This window comes from Drepanopeziza brunnea, assembly GCF_022702325.1.
Source record: "Drepanopeziza brunnea f. sp. 'multigermtubi' strain 214-2 chromosome Unknown ctg6, whole genome shotgun sequence".
Classification (NCBI taxonomy): Eukaryota; Fungi; Ascomycota; class Leotiomycetes; order Helotiales; family Drepanopezizaceae; genus Drepanopeziza; species Drepanopeziza brunnea.
Genome location: NW_027094069.1, coordinates 1855312 through 1876327, shown reverse-complemented (window position 1 = coordinate 1876327; position 21016 = coordinate 1855312). Strand labels below are relative to the sequence as shown.

The 21016-nt window shown below is 50.0% G+C and overlaps 6 protein-coding genes across 6 annotated transcripts; 2 read left to right on the top strand and 4 right to left on the bottom strand.

Moving 5' to 3' along the window:
- Nucleotides 1-1012: 1012 nt before the first annotated feature.
- On the top strand, nt 1013-2978 carry L3040_004363 (uncharacterized protein; the record flags this gene model as incomplete). The annotated part of the gene is made up of 5 exons (XM_066154742.1): nt 1013-1498; nt 1564-1699; nt 1800-2191; nt 2250-2609; nt 2700-2978. 5 exons carry the CDS (start codon nt 1013-1015, stop codon nt 2976-2978), a joined length of 1653 nt encoding a protein of 550 aa, XP_066011949.1.
- Nucleotides 2979-4810: 1832 nt separating this feature from the next.
- On the bottom strand, nt 4811-5976 carry L3040_004362 (uncharacterized protein; the record flags this gene model as incomplete). The annotated part of the gene is made up of 3 exons (XM_007288857.2): nt 4811-5274; nt 5332-5742; nt 5805-5976. The coding sequence occupies 3 exons, from the start codon at nt 5974-5976 to the stop codon at nt 4811-4813; spliced, it is 1047 nt and encodes a 348-aa protein (XP_007288919.2).
- Nucleotides 5977-6982: 1006 nt separating this feature from the next.
- L3040_004361 (uncharacterized protein) lies at nt 6983-9138 on the bottom strand (the record flags this gene model as incomplete). The annotated part of the gene is made up of 4 exons (XM_066154732.1): nt 6983-7338; nt 7392-8361; nt 8479-9039; nt 9088-9138. The coding sequence occupies 4 exons, from the start codon at nt 9136-9138 to the stop codon at nt 6983-6985; spliced, it is 1938 nt and encodes a 645-aa protein (XP_066011948.1).
- Nucleotides 9139-9633: 495 nt separating this feature from the next.
- On the bottom strand, nt 9634-10095 carry L3040_004360 (uncharacterized protein; the record flags this gene model as incomplete). Its single annotated transcript, XM_007288859.2, has 4 exons — nt 9634-9674; nt 9741-9777; nt 9831-9923; nt 9973-10095. 4 exons carry the CDS (start codon nt 10093-10095, stop codon nt 9634-9636), a joined length of 294 nt encoding a protein of 97 aa, XP_007288921.1.
- A 5110-nt stretch (nt 10096-15205) lies between these two features.
- L3040_004359 (uncharacterized protein) lies at nt 15206-15805 on the top strand (the record flags this gene model as incomplete). The annotated part of the gene is made up of 5 exons (XM_066154726.1): nt 15206-15331; nt 15420-15458; nt 15551-15610; nt 15687-15704; nt 15758-15805. 5 exons carry the CDS (start codon nt 15206-15208, stop codon nt 15803-15805), a joined length of 291 nt encoding a protein of 96 aa, XP_066011947.1.
- Nucleotides 15806-18906: 3101 nt separating this feature from the next.
- On the bottom strand, nt 18907-20386 carry L3040_004358 (uncharacterized protein; the record flags this gene model as incomplete). The annotated part of the gene is made up of 6 exons (XM_007288861.2): nt 18907-19199; nt 19249-19374; nt 19530-19661; nt 19783-19902; nt 19950-20256; nt 20312-20386. The coding sequence occupies 6 exons, from the start codon at nt 20384-20386 to the stop codon at nt 18907-18909; spliced, it is 1053 nt and encodes a 350-aa protein (XP_007288923.2).
- Nucleotides 20387-21016: the final 630 nt, after the last annotated feature.

The following is a 21016-nucleotide window of genomic DNA, read 5'->3' as shown; positions in this document are numbered from 1 at the left end:
AAGGCCAGATTGAAGCGAACCTCGACTACCTACCTTCTTAGTACCTGCCACGTCCGACTGTACTGTACTGTAGTGTACTGTAGGTACTGTGCGTATCAAAAAGTCCGAATCAAGTCCGCGTCAAAATCCCGGGTATTGGGGATTTGCTTGGCTTTGGCTGCGGGGTCCCTTCGCTGCGATTGGCTGGATCCTTGCTAGCGTCGGCCGCCGACATGGATTCGCGCCATCTGACTGGCTCCAGGGGGCTCGATGGACATTTCACGTCTCCCCGTCATTCCCCATCTTCTCCCCCGTTGATACAGTTGATGCAGTTAATACGGACTGTACAGCACTTACAGCCTCTTTTCCGACGATCGAGGGGACACCACTCCACCCCGATCGCCATGACCCCTGCTGGCAGGTGGCACCGTGACCGGACATCGAGAGCCATGATCGCAAGACATCGTAACAAGCGCCCCGGATCGTGGGGACGACGGGACGAACGACGGGCATCGACGGGGCATCGACGGGCAACGGCTGGCAACGGCAGGCAAGATGGATCTCACAGTACAGTAGCTACTACTGTACAGTAGTAAGTACAACTGCATATCGTGCGATACTACGCCATCCCATGCCCATGCCCACGCCCATGCCCATGCCCATGCCCCATCTCATCCTGATCTCCAGCCCGCAATTCTTCCCCACGATATGATTGATGTACCACCTATGAAACCGCCATGCCCAGATCCCACACTACTTACTTAGGACTACATCTAGAGAAGGTTCGTCGCTTCGTCCCGTGCCGTCTTTAGTTAAGTACCCAGCTCTCCTCGCTAGTCGAACTCTAAAATCTTGGTCCATCTCATTCCATCCTCCTCGTCTTCTTCCTCTTCTTCCTCTTCTTCCTCTTCCTCCTCTTCTTCCTCTTCTTCCTCTTCCTCCTCTTCCTCCTCCTCTTCCTCCTCTTCCTTTGGAACATCCATACAAACACACACCCACACAACTCTCTCCAACTCCGCTCTCCACCCCCATCATGGCCGACTTCGACCAGGACGACTGGGCCCTCCAGCAATGGTTTGACAATACCACCCACATCAGCTGGGCCCACTTCGCGCCCGGCTCTTTCGAACAAGCAATCTTCTTTAACCCGACCCCGGTCTCGGCCGCTCCCCCACCCCCACCCCCACCCCCGGCCCCGGCCCCACCCGCACCCGCACCCCAGATCTACTACAGCAGCCCGGACTCTTTCTACTCGTGCCCCGACCACGCTTCGGAAGATCCACGGCCACTGCCACAGCCCGAGCCCGAGCCCGACCCGGAATCGGAGTGTGGACTACCACTGCCACTGCCACTGCCACTGCCACTGCCACTGCCACTGCCGAAGCGACTACGCCACCAGTCTTCAGAGGAGACGATTCTGGTGCGCGCCCGCAAGACCAGAAAGCTGAGGGCGCCGCACGAGACGGCAAAGGTGCGAGAGAAAGGCGCCTGTTTTCTGTGTCAGAAGAAGAGGAAAATCGTAAGTCTTCCGCGCTGTCGGTGTGTCTTCCTCCACTTGCGAGCCCAATCTGACCCCGAGCTCAGTGCCAAGATGGAGAGGACCCCGAAGGTTCGTGCAAGAGATGCGTCAATCACCCTGATAGCATAGCGGTGACTCCCGGCATGCTTCGTCCGCTCTGTTGGCGCCCGAATATTGGGTCGACGGAAGTCTTTCGTCGAGGTATGCTTAATTTCAACTTCCATTGCCACTCGGCTAGCTAGCTACGACGCTAGGCACGCACGCGACTACTAGTGGTAGACATTATCGCTTACAGATTCAGGCCCATCCCTCGATTTCGCCGCATCGCTGCGAGGCAACAGCGAAGATGCTGGGCCGGGAAAGCAAGCCTTGTGGAAACACTTTGCAACTCGTCGAAGTGGGAGCGACTCGGCGCGCATCGTCGAGTTGTCACAGTACTGGACGGGGAACAAGTTGAGCATCCGACTCGACAGGTACCAGCCCATGGAGACGGACAAGCAGTTCTACACCTGGTACGAAGACGGCAAGGAGAGACAGTTTCGAACTCCGGCATTTGGCATTGCAAACTTGGGGATAGCCACTTCGGCCATCGAGAAGTTCCAGGCACAGAATGCCGAGGCATATATCGAGGCCCATCTGCGCACGGCGACCGAGCTCACGCGCAAGACTTTCCGCACCGCTCAAGCACATGGGGTAAGCGCGATCCGCCATCATCTGAATTTCTGACCGTCCGCCTGACACCAGATCCTAGTCTCTCCCCCTCGTCGAGCGTGCCCTCAAGCTCTGGGTCGCCTGCCGCTTCATTGAAGAACCATGGTCCATCGTCGGCCGCGAGAAGCTTGATATGGTGACCGACCCCAACCCAGCCTGTCCGTACCACGACCGCGTCCCGGTACCTCCCATCGTCGACCTGCAAATCGATCTCATCGTCGTCAACGAGATTCTGCAGCCGGAACTCAAGAAGATCTTGAAGATGCTGAAGGAGAAACTGGAGTCGAGCGAGCCATGGAGCGATTGGTTCGAGATATATCTCGCTTATTTCATCTTGCTGCATAATGTGGAGTTGACCATGGCGCACGACGCGTGGTTCGTCAAGAGAAATAATTTGAAGGTGCGTGCGTTCCATTCTCGCCTGCCTCAGCTCCCCGTACACACTCCCCACCATCCCGAACCGTGCCCTACTAACACAGCGGTCGTACAGAGGAAGTACTCGAACAAATCCCTCATCGACACCATCACTCAAGGTGCCACCACACTCCTCACCTGCTTCCACTACGCCCACCAAGGCTACGCCCCGTTCTCCGAACCACAGCTGGAATGCACTCAGCGCTTCCCGGAGGATCAACGGGAGTACCTCCGCGGTACCCGCCCGCTTCTGAAGATGATCAGAGGAGATCATGTGAGTGACCCGGCGAAGGAGCTTTTCTGGACGAGCCAGTTGCACCGCCCGGACTGGCGACCGGTTGTCTTGATGTGTTGAGAAGGGAGGGCGAGGAGAAGGATGTGGGCTAGGTCAGAGGGAGCAGGGTTTCACTAGAGCTCAGGTCGGTGCACTGTGTTGGCTTTGAATACGCATCACCGTTCAGGGTCCTGATTATTAGATCACGCGTGTTCAGATATGGCCCGGCGACGGAGTGCCTCTATCTATACTGGGAGCTGGGCAAGGAGCGGTGCCTGTCGAATTTACCACTAACGGATGCATTACGACTTATGTACTAGCGAATTTTTTTTTTTTTTTTTTTTTAAAAAAAAACCCCCTAGCATCAAACCCTCTCATCCTCCTCCCTCCACCCCTTTCCACCCCTTTCCCCAGCCCTTCCTTCCGTCTTACCCCCCCTCCCACCAGTCCCTCAAGCCGCAAAGCCAGTCCACCCACCATGGACTCCTCCCCCCTCCCCCCTTCTCATAATAATACATCCATCCCCGCCCCTCTGTACCACATACACATCCCTCCGCCCGACCGTCCGTACGACACGCCACGTAACCCGGCAGCGGTCTTCCCCGACAGGCCAGGCAGCACCCGTAGCACCAAACCAGCACAGCGCCACAAAAGGCAACCGATAGACTAACAAACAAACAAAGAGGACTGTGAATCAATCAGCAGACCGGAAAGAAAGAAAGAAAGACAGAAAGAGGAAGAAAAGGAAAAGAAAAGAAGAGAAGGGTATGCTATTCGCTCGCTAGCTTTTATCTTTGTAATTCACTTTACTCGCTTGACTCGCTTCACTCGCCTTGCTCTCGGCAGCAGAAACGCTAATATGTAAATAAATGATGCCAACAGACGATGCAAACGGATGATGCAAAAACAAATAATATAAAATTGATCTTGAAATGATGCAAACAAAATCAACATGAAGTAAATCCCTCTCTCTTATTTCTCTTATCTCTCTACCGGTATTTCCTTCCTCTCTTCCTCTCTTCCCTTCTCTTTTCTTTTTCTTTTCCCCTGCCCTTTTCAACCAACCAACCCCTCCCCCCGATCCCCCCCCTCCCTCCTTCCTTTCCTTTCTTAATTGATATACAAATATATACATACACCTCACCTCACCTCATCCAACATCCAACATCCAACATCCAAAATCCAACAACCAAAAACCGCAGCCCTCTCCCCTCTCTTTCCTCCCCCCCCCTCTCCATTCTCCATTCTCCATTCTTCAAGTAAAGGAAAAGGAAGAGAAAAAGGAAAAGAAATTTTTTTTTAAAAAAAAAGGATGAGACACAAGAGGGAAAGTAAAAAAGAAAATGAATAAAAAAAAGGCTGCTGTTGACGATGACGTTGATGTTGACGTTGAACATCGATCGTTGAGCGTTCAGAAGCAGAAGTGGGTCGGTCCATGTCACCCCCTCTCCTCTTTTCTCGCCTTTCTCGCTTAGCTCCTTCCAGTGGTGTGTGGGTGTGGGTGTGTTTGAAGACAGATTATCCTTACCCACCCGTTGAACCGCTTCAGAATACGTAGGCCAAGTGTGCATATGTCCACGACAAGTACATCCGTGACAAGTCTACAATGTGGTTGCAATGCAATTCAACTGGTGGAAATGCGGTCGGCACCACAAACCTTGCGCATCACTCGAGGACTTTCACATACCCATAATGGACCGCACATGATGCAAACTCGGTAACACGATGCTTCGAGAAAGGAGATTGAAGAAGCAAAGTCTCATTCCCATCAACATCAACGAGGCTAAAAGAGGCAAACGTTCTCGACGCGAGGCGACCCCTCATCAATCGATCGGTATCAAAAAAAAAATCAACGCGCATCCCTATGCAATCGCAAGTCCACCCCCTTCCAAATCGTTTTCCTTCCTCCTAGTCTACTCGTTAGACTCCTTATGAATGTGCAGCTTCGCCTTCAGCTTCTCGAGGCCAATCTTCTCCTTCAGGCTTTTCTTTCCCGGCGTATCCGGTGAGACTGAGCCGGATTCTTCGAGACTCTTCTTTGACGCTGAGCCTGAATGCTCGGTGACTGATTCCGGGAGGGTGGTGACGGGATGGGCAGTGGTTGAGGGGGTAGTGGTTGAGTGGGCAGTGGTTGAGTGGGCAGTGGTTGAGGGAGCAGTGGTTGAGTGGGCAGTGGTTGAGGGAGCAGTGGTTGAGTGGGCAGTGGTTGAGTGGGCAGTGGTTGAGGGGGCAGTGGTTGAGGGGGCAGTGGTTGAGTGGGCAGTGGTTGAGTGGGCAGTGGTTGAGGGAGCAGTGGTTGAGGGGGCAGTGGTTGAGGGAGCAGCGGTTGAGAGGCTGGTGGACGACTCGGTCTTGAAGGGTGTGGTTTCTGGAAAGGCTGTGGCGTGTTAGCATCTGTTCGCTACCACATATTTCTCAAAGTGTCATAACGTACCGGAATTATTCAAACGCTCAGTACTCTTGATCGCGCCCGTACCCACGCTCTCCTTCTCCTTCTCCATTCCGCTTGGGGTTCCAAGTCCAGCTACGGCCGCACTGGTTGCGGCTTGCTCGTCGATACTCTTCGTAATATCATGCTTCATAGCATATCCAGTATCTGGCTTTGTGTCTTGGATCCCCGTACTCGGTCCCGTCTCGAATACCTCAATAGGACGATCAGGAAGCTCCGAAACCAGCGTGGCATCAACGCTAGTAGTCGACGTGGTCGATGGCGCTGGGACAGTCGGGTCTTCCTTCTTCTGCACAAGACCTTCACTTGCACTTGGCACAGAAGGAGCAGTAGTGTCTGTGACTTTCGGATTAGAAGTCAGGGTCGATTTTCTGTCGGTGCCGATAGTAGAATCTTCTGTAGAGAAGCGCATCAGTATTTTTGCCCGTGAGTACAGGCAGGGGGCATGGTCATCTTACCGGCGTTTCCCTTATCGTAAGGCTCGCCGCTCTTCACGTCGCCGACTACTCCAGATAGAGGTTCCTTCCCCAGAGTCTCATTCTCTCTCTTCTGCTCGTTCTCTGCCTCGCCCCAGATAGCGCGCGACGCAACGCCGGCAGCACCAGATACGAGGTTCGTTACCGTCTCCATCGTGCCTTTCTTTGTGAGTATCTGCTTCTTGTGGTTTGACTTGTGATGTGTATTTCGTAGTTTTGGGTCTTCGTCAAGTCGTGATGTTCGTTAGGGAGAGAGATGATGGTGTTGGTGGGAAGGTGTCAATTTATACCAAGAAGTGTTTGGCGGGGAAGGAAGGCACGCCCCACCTCCTTTACAGTACGAGCCCGGCCTTTGACTGTCCAAAAGCAAGGCTAAGCAAAGAACTGACGTCGTTAAAAAGCCTCCTACCGACGCGGGGCCAGATCTGACTGGTTCCTGAACAGGCTCTCGGGTGCTCCAGATGAGTTGGCACCAAACTAGTGTCATGCGAATCAGAGGACCCTGAGAGCTTGCTTCATACTTACAGTTTACTTGATACAGAACGAGAATAAAATCAAGGCGCCGGTCAAAAATAAATCCACTGGCTTGTATTTGATGTGATTCTTTACCGAAATTTACTTGAGGCATGTTCCAAATTCAGGTTGAGTCTACGATCTGGAAGTGGCTATACCCGCCGCTGTTGAACACTTGTTAGCACTCGCACTGATCTCCCGCCCGGACGTCATCGCGTCGCTGTCAGAAACGTCATCCCGCCTCGCTAAATTCAGGGATTCTATTTACATTTACCCCTCCCCCAACTTACCTCTTCTACTTCATCCCAAAGCCAAACCAAAGATGAGCAATTCAAGAGCCTAGCCACCCACCGTCCTTCTGTGGTCGGAGTTCGCGAGAACAGCTTTCGCTGTGGAGAATACCTAGATAGAAAGAAGTGCGAGGCTGGAAGTCATTCAAATTGAAAAAAAAAAAAGGTGCTATTGCCTAGCAAAGGCATCCAGCACCACCTTCCAACTCACCCTCCGCATGCACCTCCGTGATTCTGTGCGAGGTAATCAATTCCCCTTCCCAACATTCCATCCAAGCAATCCCAATGCCCCTTCCTCAAAACCCATAATAGCATCTACGGATAAAAGCATAAAAAGATGCAATTTGAAAACACTTCTCACACCCTGCCATTCTCCTGAGCAGTCTCCCCGTCGGCAGCCTTATCGTCCACCTTAGCTTCATCAGCCTTTTCATCTTGCTTAGCCGCGTTTGGATTGAGCGGTTTGTTTTCGTCATATCCCACGCTCTTCACAATTCCTAACCCTTTCGTACGGCCTTCACGAAAAAGTAATCGGTCGCCGGGAGCCAAATACTCAGGTCTTTGGACGAAACGGAAAGCGACGAGCGCGCGGTCACCGGTGCGGATGAACGCGCGGTCGATGTCGATAATAGCGCAGGTTTGGGAGATAGGACCTACGTGGAGCATGGCTTGGTACTTGGTTTTGATGGTGGTTGCGTGGGAGAGAATGAGTACTGGCGTTTGTTAATTATGTCAGTCAGAAGACATGGGACGGAGAGTATCCTACCTTCGGCAACAAACTCTCGGTAAACTTTGGGAGCATTCTGCTCAAGCTTGGGAGCATTCTGCTCAAGCTTCTCAAGCTTGGGAAGCACAACCATGCCTTTTCGCACATCCTTTCGTTTGACACGTTTCAGCGCGAAAGATGCAGACTGTCCCGCGGATGCAGCGGGTACTGGTATTCGTTTCCTCTCAATGGATCGTATACTGGTGGTAGTGAAATGACCAAGGGAGTCTGGTCCGATCATAACGGTATCACCAGCATGGATGACCCCACTCTTGATAATACCGGACACGACAGTTCCGACGAAGGGAACGGAAAAAGTGTCATTGACATGGAACTCAAACGGAGCATCAGCGTCGTAGTGGCCGTGGTGTGGAAGGATGTTCAAGAACGCTCGAACCAAGTCCAGGGATTCTCCGGTGACATTGGATACTTGAAAGACAGGGCAAATACGTTGACTGACAAACTGAGTAGCCGTATTGATGCACTCTTCTCGGTTCTTGACGAAGACCGGGATTTTCCTCGCTCCGGGACTTTTCAGAATCTTGGTGATTTGCTGAATAGTCTGTTCCAAAATCTGTGGCGGACAAATGTCAATCTTGGTGATGACAACCATGACCGGAACGTTCAGAGCCAAGGCAATACCCAGATGCTCTTTACTCATCCCGATTAAGCCGTTATTGGCCGCTACCATCAGTAGACAGTAATTTGGGCTTGAAGATAGCATTCCGAACACTGTTGTTCGCAGGTATCGCTCGTGTCCAGCCAAGTCAGTAAAGCTGATGACTTTTGCGGAGCGTTTGCCAATCTCCTCCCATGACAGTTTTCGCCCTGGCACTTCAGCTGTAACAATCTTGCCCATGGTATCAAATCCCATAATCTCCATCCCGACCGAGCTAGTCCGTCCGCTCTCGATCTCGTGCTTGTGTCTGAAGAGGTTAACTCTGGCTTTCCCTCGCCCATCGTCCTGACTCTGCAAGTCAGCACCGGTTTGGTTCAGCATTTCAGGGCCGAGGTATCATCTGGAATCACTGATCCTGAGACATAACTCCAAACCCAAGACACCGAGAATACGAGGGAATCTACTGACCAATCCTCCCTTAACGAGAACCCCCAACATAGTGCTTTTACCAGCATCAACATTTCCCACGACCGCAATTCGAGTTTCGATAACCTCCTGGACAGTTGCTGGGGATTGTCTGATCAGGATTTTCCCACTGCAGTCCTTCTTCCTCTCCTTTGCGGCACTCTCGGCTTCCACGTCGCCCCCAACATGTTTCGTGAGAAGAATCTGGCAGTCCGCCCGTACTTTGCCGGCCGCTTCCCGTAACCTCTTCATGGAAATATCCCATTCATCCTTGGTCAATGACATCGAGTCGCCATTATTCTCGAACCCGACCTCGAAGATTGTCTCGCCATGTCCCTCCTCAATTCGTGTCTCCAACAGGTTGACCAGTTTCGCAAATGTGTCATCATCGTGAGTGAGAAGTAGCTCTTTCAATCGAATAGCTGGGGAGGCATCTGCCAGGTCTAACGAGTCTAGGATGTCGAGCTCCGAGTGCTCTTCAACTGTGGTGGATGAGCCAGCTGTAGCAGAGGGGTGGCGGATCTTCTGTTGTTTTTCAACATAGTCTGCGAATTCCATCAACGCCTGGAGAACGTGAGTATAGAGAAGTGTTTCGATAGAGATATATCGTACCGTCTCGCCTTTCCGCCGCTCATGCGGAAGTTGTTTGCCTTTGGTTGCCATCGTTCACGTCTGAGATCCAGTGCTTCGAGTCAATATTGGCTCTGTAGTATATTCGTAATATCATTTGGACGACTCGAAGTTCCCAATTGCCTGGCGCTTCTTTCGACAAATTCCTTTATCTGTTGGTTGAGCTGAAAGAGAGTCGAAAGATGACTCTTCCGGGGAGCTTTATCGATAAGAGCCGCTGGGAGTCGTGAATCGCCACTGAGCTCGAATCACTTATGAACCGTCCCGCACAGCAGCATCGCAGCATCGCCGGTCTGAATTGATTCATGGCAAAGCTTCATTGTTTCATTTCTATTGTTTCACCTCTGGTATTCGGTTTTCCTGCAAACTCGTGGAGTTTGCCGCTGCAAAAAACAATGGCCTACCCCGCCTTGCTCACGTTGAGAATAACATGCGCCTCCGCTGATATCTTCTGATATCTTCACTGTTCCCTGAAATTCCTGAGCCGGTTCCAACCAATTTATCGTTGCGCGTTGATCTATTCTGCTCTCATGACGGCGCTTGGGGAGAGATGAGGACTACGCTGTCACCTGTGTAAAAAAAGTCAGTTCATTTATCCTTGGAGCTCAACTACAGAACGCTATGAGCACTCTCACCTCTGACAAAAAGCATCTCAGATTTCTTGTGAATCGTCTATGGCCGTCATTAAAAAGCCGTCCGAGTGTTGTGAAGGTAGGCAGCTGTACCTTGACGGTCTCTTCTTCGTCCTCGTCTTCTTCAACCACGTATACTGTCTCCTCTACATCTCCTAGCACGAGATTGCAATGACTGTCGTATGCCTGCGAAATCATTAGCATCGAGTCATCGTATGCGCGGAGAATTTCCAACGTGTAGTCTCCCCTTCAGCTCTCGGTCTCCTCGCAGCTTCACAAACACAACCTCGTCGAGGCACAAGCGCACAAGATCAAGGGGCTCCGCGGGAGCAGATACGCCATCTTCGTTGTCGGCCATATTTTGTAGAGTTGGCGTTGGAAAGTAAACGAAACGCGCTCGAATCTGCGTGTTGACTTCGATCTGCTGGCCGCGCCTGCATGAGCAAAATTGGCAAATCTTGATGCCTTACATATAAGGGAGCAGTATTTGTCACTTCCGAGAACTGTCCGCGAGTAGGTTTTTCCCCACAAAGATCAACCTCGATTTATTTATTTGACTTCTAAGCTTAGTCCTACTTTATTACTCCACATCTCCACCAGTACCCGCCCGGGGCCCACAGATTCCCCGGATTTCCACACCCTCGAAGTTTGAAGCCCATGAACATGCTCTTTTTGGAAGCTGGAGGCAGCTGAGTCTCGGATAGCTTCATACTCCTGCCCGGGTAGAGTGTCAAGTCATGTTGTGCGCGCTCAGACTTCGACGATTCTTCTACAACAATCATCATGAGGAACGAAAAGGCGGGAAAATCACAGCTCTTGGGGAGACAACCAGGGCCGTGGATATCGAGAAAAGACAGACATATTCTGGTGAGCTGAAGGAAGGAGCAGACCTGGACTTCGAAACGACCCGAGAGGAAGACTGGAGATCCTCAGGTTATACAGAATGGAGACGGGGCCTCGATCAATACATTTGCGGACAAGGAAATGCCAAAGCTCGTAGCAGCATTGGAACTTTCGGAGACGTCCTCCCAATCAGCCATCCGAGTCTCGATACGTCACTCCTATCTCAATCGAGGAACAAGAAGAGAGACTTCTTTCTGCGTTACGAACGCGAGACCCCCATGCTGTTATGAAAGTCGTCCTTCATCTTGCTGCGCTCGAAGATGGGGTTCCATCTCTCCTGTTAACTATTCCCCCACCAAATTTCTCTGAGGTTTTGCATTTTATGGACCCGAAGTACCTCGTAGATCGGCAGGCGGAATTGTATAAGACGGTAGGCACATGGACAATGAAACTTCTTGGGCTCTCTCAGCAAGTTCGACAGGCCGATTACCGTGATTATTCTATTTTGTTTCTTTCGCAGATTAAACGCATTATGGAAGCTTGTCAATAATCATGGCCGCTGACCTTGTCGAATTACAAGTTTCTGCTCAGATGTGCCCGATCAATTGGACATTACAGAGCAGCTGAAGATGTTTGCTTTCTCCGGCGGGGGTACTTTTCATAGCGTTTTGATTAGCTTTTGTCGGTCTACGCAGGGTCTTAACTCTTCATCCCTATGTTTTCAGGGATCTGCAACTCCTCGATCCTGTATAAACAGATAACAGCATCGTGAGGGTTGATCCTTTTCTAAGACACGGAGCGCTATAGCCCAAAATACAGTCATATGACTTACGGCGTTACAAAGAAAATGAAGCTATTCACAGATTTTTCAGAATAGGAAGTCATAATTATTAGCGGCGACCATTTCTTAGATTACAATCTAAAGGTTCGTATCGCTTTGCGAAGAGCTTCGATGTCTTTGCAAACAACTCCGACAGAAGGTATAGCGGCGGTTTAAAAAAAGCGTTGATGTTAGCGTTAGCGTGAAGAAGTACCTAGATACTCTTTGAAAGAAAGAAAAGTTGAGAGACATCAGAGTAGAGAAATGGCCGGGCTTTTAAATGAAATTGATCATGCAGCGGCTTCGGATGTATCCAAGTACCTCCCGAGTCCATGATATATTGAAAATTACGCGAACCTCGCTTCAAGGTGAGATAGTCGCCTGGGCCGCCCTTCCCCCTTACTCCCCTTCACAGGGGCCTGTCCTTTTGAAGTATCATTTTCTTTCGAGTGTCCGTTTTCCTGAGGCGCCTCACGAATAGATCGCTACCGGCGATCTATTCGTGAACGTTCGTAACCTCGTAAATACTCGCGTGCAGCGCACGTAGCTTCTTGCAATTGCAAAACAATGGGTAAAAATGGTACTTGATTTCTGTGTGTTCCCCAACGTTCAGGGGAGGTGATTCCTTCCATACGAATAGAAGGAATCACGTGCACTAGCTATATAATAGGTTTTCTATGGAAGTTGGGGGTCCCTTGAAGGGCGTGCCACGCTAAGCGAAAAACCCCTCTATTCACATGGGACTAAAGAATGAAGACCGTCCAGGTAGGTTTAAGTTGGGTTTAATCGTAAAAGGTTTAGGAGCTTTGTTAAGCAGTGGGATACTAAAAATAGAAACGTCCCAATCTCTCTTAATACTGACGAGCCAGAGACAGCCTTGATGTTGAGGTAAGGTTTTAGCAAGACTCTCATATGCCCCCCCCTTTGAACAGAAGAGCAGTGTGAAATTCTGATGCATACCACGCTTCAGCTTCAACCTCTGTTCAAGGATGCCCTTATTCTTATTAGAGTACTATCACTGTCTGAATGTCCTGGCTAGACTTCGAGAAAGTTCGTTTTATCGTCGGAGGCGCCTCCCCCACATGCCCCACGCCACCAACATCCCCCTCCTGTGGTAGTCGAGGCACTTGAATTGTCGTACTCCGTAAATGTTTGATTTGTCGCTAACGTAGCTGGCCTTTACGGTAGCGAAGGCCGGAGCAGGTTACCTATTCCGTACCGGAACATCAAGATCGAGTGTTTCCCGCTCACCAGTCGTGAAGAAAATGGTAGTTGACTAAGATAGAATGTTTGTGTTTACACTCTCAAAGGAGGAAGCGGGCTACAACCTTCAATGCCTTGAAAGACTGTCGGTAAGTTACAGGATAAAGTCCTTTGGTCAGGATGGACTATATTACAGTGGTGCTCTCCCAGAGCTGAGAGTGCTCAGCAGCGATCGATTGCTTGGAAGTCGTTTCCCCTCCCGCCACCCCTGGCCACACTTCATGTATTCAGAATGGCCCTAATAAGGAGCGTTAGGCTTCTTTGAGCTTGGCTCAATTTTCTGACAGCCGGCTTCTTCTTAAGCAAGCTCCACCTAGCTGCTTCCAAAAAGCTTGCTAGCCAGCTCTCATCACATCGATCAAAGCTCAAGGGCGCCTGTCGGCCAAAACTCACATGTTTCACCTTTGCCTTCCTTTTCCAAGCAATCGAGTTTGAAGATGTACTTGATTTTGCGCTGATTATACGCTTATCCTTCTCTTCACATTTTCAATATGAAAGGAAAGCATTCTTTATTACGATATATTGTGCAAAAGCAGACCTGCAAGGCATATCGCAGTTTCTAGTATTATAACCCCATACCGCACAACGCGATCCTATGTATTTTGTGTAAGAACGCAAGTACTTTTATTATTTTAAGGCCAAAAAGTACCTTCGAACGGTGAGACTACGTAAGCGATAAATCAAATTTTCACGACGATTGAAGAGCATTAGCAAAACCCGCAGGTCAGATTTGCAAGTGAAATCTGCAGTTTTCGGCTTCTTTGGGACGGGTTCTCCGAAAGATTAACGCGAGTCAACTGCACTGTATGTCTAAGCTACGATTTCGTACGTAGATCCAACAGAGCGGAAACCCACGAGCAGGTTGAAATTTCTTTCCAAAGTAGCTCAGACTACTCCACTATTTTCTACTTTAATAGGGTTTTGTAATACTCCACTAATTCTCGTGAAGGGTATCGAAGTTTTTTGTTTTCAACGACAAGTAGGGCTAGATCGACGACATATGGAGCTGAAAAGTATATGAAAGCTCTTCCCGTTCCAAGCGTTTTCAAAAGTACCCTTTGTACCAGCTTTACCTCTCTAGTGATAGTATTTGCGCTAAACCACCTGCAAAAACTCTCCCGGATCCCACCTGAAATTTCTGCGAATGCTCTCTACGTACAGTATTATTTAAAATGCCCCAACGATTGATCGCTTGGGCCGCCCCCTCCCCCAGCACCCTCCACAAGGCGGCCCAAGCAATCATGGTTTCCCAACTCTGTGGATTACCGTTCTCAAAACTGTAAACGGGGCTCACGTGGTCTACACATACACACGGAGCATAGACAGTTACTCACTCTTGCTTCTCTACATGAATCAGACGCTTCTTGTTACCTTTGCTGGAACCTTATCTCGTGCTCTACTCACTTCGTTAAATTCTCGCAGGCAATTAACTCTAAACATTCGTGATTGGCTAGCAAACTGACCTTGCGAATAGCTTCAGTTTGGCCTTTACGATCGGCCCAGCTTTGCTACTTTGCGCAGGGGCGACCCCATACTTCAGGGGCCAGCGCACGGAAGGAAGTCTGCGCTGGCATACCTAGGTAGAGCAGCATTCAGTTCAGAGTACCGAGGCATGCGAAAACGGATTCCACTACCGTACTGTAATGTCCAGGCATGGGGAAACTATCGGCCCCACGGAGCAGGGTTTGCGATCGAGTTAACTCATTAGGTTTTTCTAAATATAGAATCATCGGCATAGTCAAAAGTCTATCACTGACCTGCCGACCTGCGTGTCTGCAGAGTACGGGATAACGATGTGTTAACCCGACCTGCGGATATTTCGTTTGGCTTGGTTTGGGTATGGCTCAAGGCTAATTCCGTGCTGTGGCCTTCGACTTGATATACAAGAGATATATATCGTGTTTTTTCATTGTGGTGGTAGTATGTTCACATTCTCGTTCAGAAGCCTCATCATCATATTTTGTTATCGCTGGCGCCATGTTTTTTTGTACGCAAATGTTCGCAGCGAAGGCGAGAGCCTTATCCACCGAATCGGACTAAGTTGACTGAACAATTTCACTAAACGAGCAAAAGCCTTCTTCAAGAGTTGACTACTAGCCTTAGCTGCTCTCGGTTATCGTACGGAGGGAAGTGTCTCCGAACTGTGTTCGGCTATCAGCTGTCCCTACCGAGGAAATATGCATCGATCCTTTTACCGGTAGATTAAGGAGAGGGGTTGGAATGCTTTCAAAAGTTGGCTAGGCTTATTACGTAATCCGATTCTACCGGTACATTAGGATGATTTTCGATATGGGGACAGTTATGCAGGCACATGGACGGATCTCGTTATACGATAACTCAATTTAATATACTTCATTGAAAACGGAGTCTTGGAACCTTGATGCGCATTACTTTGCACTTTGTCTGACCGATAGAGAATTGGTGTTGTATAAAATAGGTAGCATATCCCTCTCGTTTGTCAAATACCACAATCTCATCTTTGCTAATCCTCTTCTCGATATTCTCCAAGCCTCGCAAACATCAAGTCTCTACCACCCTCACAATGAAGTTCACATCTGTCGCTCTCACACTCGCGCTCGCCCTTCCAGGCCTCGCTATCCCAAACCCATTCGGAGCACCTGTCTCTCTTGAAGCGCGCCAGCAGCCAGGCTGCCTTACAGTTCAATCGGTTCGTTACCCTCGTTGTACAATGAGTTATGGAATCATCACCGAATACATATCTACCATGACAATCAGTTTACTAACACCAGCCGCAGCTGACGGGAGAATGTGTGAAGGACCGTTGTCGTAGCCCTGTAAGTTCTACCTCTCGCTCCTCCCTACAAGAGTCAACTGCTCAACCCCATTGCTTTGATCTCCATGATGTACTAAACACGGTGCTACCCAGGATTACGAGTGCCGCCCAGGTGGCTGCACCGTATGTGATGAGAATGGTAAAAATTGTTTGGTACGTTTTCTCCCACACACTAACCCCGCGATGTGTATAAAAACCCTAGTTTTTCTTACTAACGTCTGATTTATAGAACTGTTGGGCTTACTGCGTACGTATAAACCCACCATCTGCAGTACGCACATACTAAGTGTGTCGATATAGTGCTCCACGGGATTACCACCTCCTCCCGAAGTCACCCCTCGTATCTAAGTGCAGACTGCATAGCTAGCTTCCTCTTTTTCTCCCCTCAGAGACTGGTGCTTCGTTCGCTCGTCCCAAAGCCCAAAACATGGTATTCACTCGGTGAGGGGGTGAGAGAGCCTGATCAGATGTGGAAGCTAGCGAAGGGCACAACCAATGCCAAAGAAATGGCGGTACAGACGCTGTGTTTGTAGATAATACGAAATTTAATGAGTTACGCATCAACTTTGCCAGCCTTGTCATCGCCCAAATACCTAAGGCTTCAGGACACTTCTGAAAAACGGACACTTCAAGAAAGCCCTACCGGAGGGGGATTAAGAGGGAAGCGCAGCCCAGGCGATTATTCGAAATAATACGTCGAAAAATATGCGATTTTCGGAGTTGGTTTTGGTTGGGATACATGTTTTTTTTTTTCTCCCGAGACACATTTTTTTCGCCCACTTGGAAGAAGGACCCCTAAAAGTTGCGAGGTCAACTCCCAGATCACCCTTTATGCGGAGGTGCATGGGGTTGAGTAGCACTTTATCCCATGCACCTCCGTACTCTGTATACCAAGGACCATACCCACTTCAAAACGGGGCTTGGGCTCGAGACAGGGCAAGATGGTTCGGCACGGGTCTATCTATACAAGTTAGCAGGGGCGGGCTTCTTCACAAAAGAAAGGGTCGACAACAGCAGATGACCTCTAGACTAGCTGTAAAATTGTTGTTGTCGAGATTGCTCGAGAATATACTGTTTTTTTCTCTCTTGTCGACGTCCATATACAAATTACCATTAGTATTTGTACTTCTCACGGTTGTGCAGTTGAATTTCCATAGATCCAGTCTAGCTTCCACTTGCAGTACTATAAATAGCGTACTTTCGCTTTACTTAAAACAAGCTCTGGGAAACTTCATGCGCATAAGCAAATACTCCGTCCCAGGCGTAAGTATTACCCCTCGAGGGCAGGGAAACCAGGCGGTTTAAAGTGGGAACTAAACTTCCGAGGCACCCTCGAGGGGTAACACTTACGCCTGTACCGTGGTAGTTTTTTTTTTTTTACAGAGCAGCATATCCCGTCCGAAGCACCATCGAGTCGCAGATTAGCATAACAACCAGCAAGATACTCACTGTCTTGCTCTTCCACTTCGCGATCCTCTCCAAAACCCCGCACACACAACTATTTACTTTCCTCGCTGTGAAGTTGACATTTGTCGCGCTCACGCTCCGCCACCCGTACTTCCGGGCCTCGCTATGCCAAGTCCCAGACACCTCCATTGAAGCGCGCCAGCAGCAGGACCTGGATCCTCTCTCCGAGGACCCCAGATGTCGCGTAAATACATGGTTCGGTTCCCCCTCGTGTAATACCGAATCAGAATCAACAGCGAATATACATCGAGTAGTAGTACCGTACACGCACGAGTAGTTCCGCTCACACCATCGTAGCCGAGCTCGGGCTGTGCGGCGACTGCTTGGGCCGTAGGCTCTACACCTGTTCCTCCTCCTCTTCACAACAATCAGCAATGCACCCTGAGGGTTGGGAAATCAAGGGGCGTGAAGTGGAGATTTAGCCTTCCGAGCTGCCCTCAGGCGGCAGTGATTATGGCTGTAGTGTGGTAGATTCCACCGTACCGTATACTAATCATACTAATCACCATACTTTTCAGAATCTCCCGCCCAGACCCGCCGTGAAGGCCGGTGCTCCTCCCTGTGCAGTAAGGATACCTACCTACTGGCAGATGTCTGGTGCGTTTTTCCTCACGCTGACTGACCCCCACGATGTGCATCGCAAACTAGATTCGTGACGAGCTTCTGGATCATAGCTCTGCTGGAATTACTGCGTTCATACACCCCTTCCACTTTCAGTGCGCAAGTTGTAACCTTTATGGATATAGTGCACGTCTTAAGAACCTGTTCCCATATCCCCTCGGCTCTCCTCTCGGTGACTAGTGCTTCGTTCGCTGGTCCCGAAGCCTACAAGAAGGTATTCACTTGGGGCGGGGTGAGGGAGGCGGATAGGACGTGGCAGCTTGCGAAGGTCACGAACAATCTAAAAGAAGCGCTTCTTGTATACCCCTTAGACGATATGTAGATCATACTCACGGCAATTAGCCACGCATATTATATAATAGGGCAGTACTGTGGTAAGAATGCCAGCCCTGCCATCGCCTTGATACCTCTCTCTCCGAATGTTGACCACGCTTTCTCTGGTGACGCTTCTATCTGCGCCTAGCAATATCATTTAATGTCGTCCAGAATCTCTACTGAGCCCAAATGACACACTTTCCGGCCCTGTATCTCTTCCCGACACGCTGTTCAAGAAAGTTAGGGTGTTGGTAGATACTTACGATGTCGGGCTCAAGCCAGAGTCTAGAAGAAGAACATCAACAGCCATTGGCACCGAAATTCTTTTCTCTGCTGCGTACACGTGAGCACTAAAATGCAAGCGCTCCTTGAATAAATCCCACGAGTCAAGACGGGATGAAGACCGTGAAGGTGGTGCAGTATGCCATGGACTTCGAGCCGGTGACATAGCTGCGAGTACCGAGGGCGGCAAAAAGGAGGGCGAGGTCGGTGCCCAACACTTACGCGACACTTGAAGGGGTATGTTTACTTTTGAGCGTTTGCAGGCGATAGGTGCGTCTCTGATACGTGCTTTCGATCATCCGCCATGCTCGCTGTTCACCTGTGGAAGTAAGTGGATTTTTGCGCCGCGAGCTTTTGGAAGCGGGCGAGGTAAAGGAGCATCATGCATTTGAGCCCTATTCAGGAGTCCAGCAGGGGGATACCTCCTTTCTTCCTTCCTTCCTACCTTCTTACCTTCTTATCTTCTTACCTTCTTACCTTCTTAGTTCCAAATTCCAACGTCCTGAGAGCCCTTTCTCTAATAATAGTACAGACCCGAGACTTTCAATGCTCGTGGAAATCGCAATTGTTATGATTGTTACGCGAGGGGTGAGAATCCTCGCCAGCATTCATGTTCCTCACCCACATCGAAAGAGGACAACGAGATGAAACTGCACAAGTCGATACGAAGAGGCCCATAACATAGCCCTCGTCTACAACTGCGACGCTACTAACTACATATCCTAGCACGACCGTGAATCCAAACTCCTTCCCAGTACCTGTAATTAAACGGACTGATTCTTGACATTGTTTCCATCACTGCCCTGGTTGTCACCAGCCACCTTGTTACCCTTTGTTACCGCTCCTGTCTCCTTAGCCATAGTAGCTGCAGAAGGCTTAGCTGCGCCCTTCCTTGCGCCCTTTCCTGCTCCCTTGGCCGTCTCCGTCGCCTTCGCGGACGCGCTGGAGGAAACCGAATCTGCTGCTCCAGTGGTCGCAGCTGCAGCGCCAACCCCGTTGATGTTCTCGCGAGCAAGGGTTTGGACTTCGGCTGCCTTGCTGACCACCTTGAGCTCGGCTATCTGGCGTTAGCTGGTTTTCATTAGAGCGAACTGGTGAGCACCCACCACCAGCAGCTTTGAGAGCGGCAGCGCCAGTCCCTGAGACCTGATTGGCCTTGATGGCAGCGGCGAGATCGATCTGGTCTTGGTTGACTTGTGCAAGTATGTTTGGGAGGGTTGCTGCAGTAGAGACTGAGGAGGAGGTCAGCGCTCGGGATTTAAGGATTGGAGAAAAAAGAGGCAAGTTTCATGGGTGTGGATGTGTCGATCAATGCTTCGACAACTGAAAACAATTCATCAGAGCAATCTGTACTCCGAGTCAAGAATACACAACTGCTAATACGTACTGGTGTTGGGAGAGTTGACGGAAGCAACGCCGTCTGTCTGTTGGACGGCGACGCAGCCTCCAAAGGGTCCGGCTTGAGAGTTGTTACGGCAGCGGACGGTGCAAATGTTTCCGGTAGATCCCCCAATGCAATCTGATGACCGGAGAGTCAGCATTTATACGTGTTTCTGTCTTGAGAGTAGATTTTTGGAGTAGATATGAAAGTTCAGAGTCACTTGCACAAGGGAACACGGCTATTGGCCAAGTTTACTTACTGAATTCGTCGGGCATAGCGACAGTAATGTTGAAGTCCTGGGTCTTGGCTTGCGAAAAGCCGTTGACACCGGGAACGTTGTTGGTGACTGTGAGATTTTGCGTGAAGACACCCGTGTTGCCTACGAAACATTAGCCACAGTCTGTCGGATCGTACATGTTCTCGTACCCGTCTCCTCCAAGTCACACGCGTATGGTCCAGCACCATCGGCGTTGACCTGATGAATAGTAACAGTCATTAGTGTACCGGACTTGACAGAGGTAACCGCACCGGCCGCGAGAGCGTTCTCGGTATTCTCTCCAATATCAATGTTGCCTGTCAATTCTGTCCGGCCACATTCATTGACGATGTTTGCTCTGATCTCCGCATCTCGGATTATCGTGGTGTCTTGTTGGCAAGGACTAATGGATGTGCAGTTTCGGGCAATGGCATCGTTTACTTGGAATCCAACGCTTGGGGGCGATCCTGCTTCGCCCTGGTTATCGCTACTTGTTAGTACGTCCACGTAGCACAGCTGTGTTTCAACGCACCTGTGCTCCGAGAATGACTCCATGGCCTTGGACTAAGGAAAGGAGAGCCGCGATGTAGAGGACTAAAGAGAGCATGATGAAGTACATAGATGGTGTCCTGCACGAAAAATATGAAAGAATGTATAAGAGCTGGAAGGTGATGAATCACCCGGATCCCGTGAAGTGAAGAAATAGAGTTATTGAAGCAAGAATGGAGTAAGTAATATGAAGACTTTGGGGGCTGGCATGGCGAGTCTTTAAATACCTGGCATCCCAAGTTCCCAGCTCTCACCGGACCTGGCGACTGCCTCTGATTGACAAAGACCTTCGTCCTACAGCATTCGTTGCAAAGTCAGTGCAGCTCTGCAGATCGGTCGGTCAAGACAAGCCGGAAGCCATTCGAGGGATGCCATAGAAATCACCCGCCATGTCTTTCCTCCAAGGATGAGATCAATCAGGTCATCGGATGGCAGATCAAGGAGTGGCTACTGCGCGCTAACGTTGCCCACGTTGAAGCTTGAGCAGCCGGGAATCGCGGCCATCGCTCGTCTCAAGTGTTCGCGACAAAGAATGGTTTGACCCGTGGTCAAGATGCCTTTATTGGAGATATCGGCCGTGGGAATCAGCCATCAGGCCAAACAAAGCAAGAGCATGAAACGTGATGATCGGGTGGCAGACGGAAGCGCTTGGGTGTTGTTGTTTCCACTTTGCGCGGACAGGTTTTAG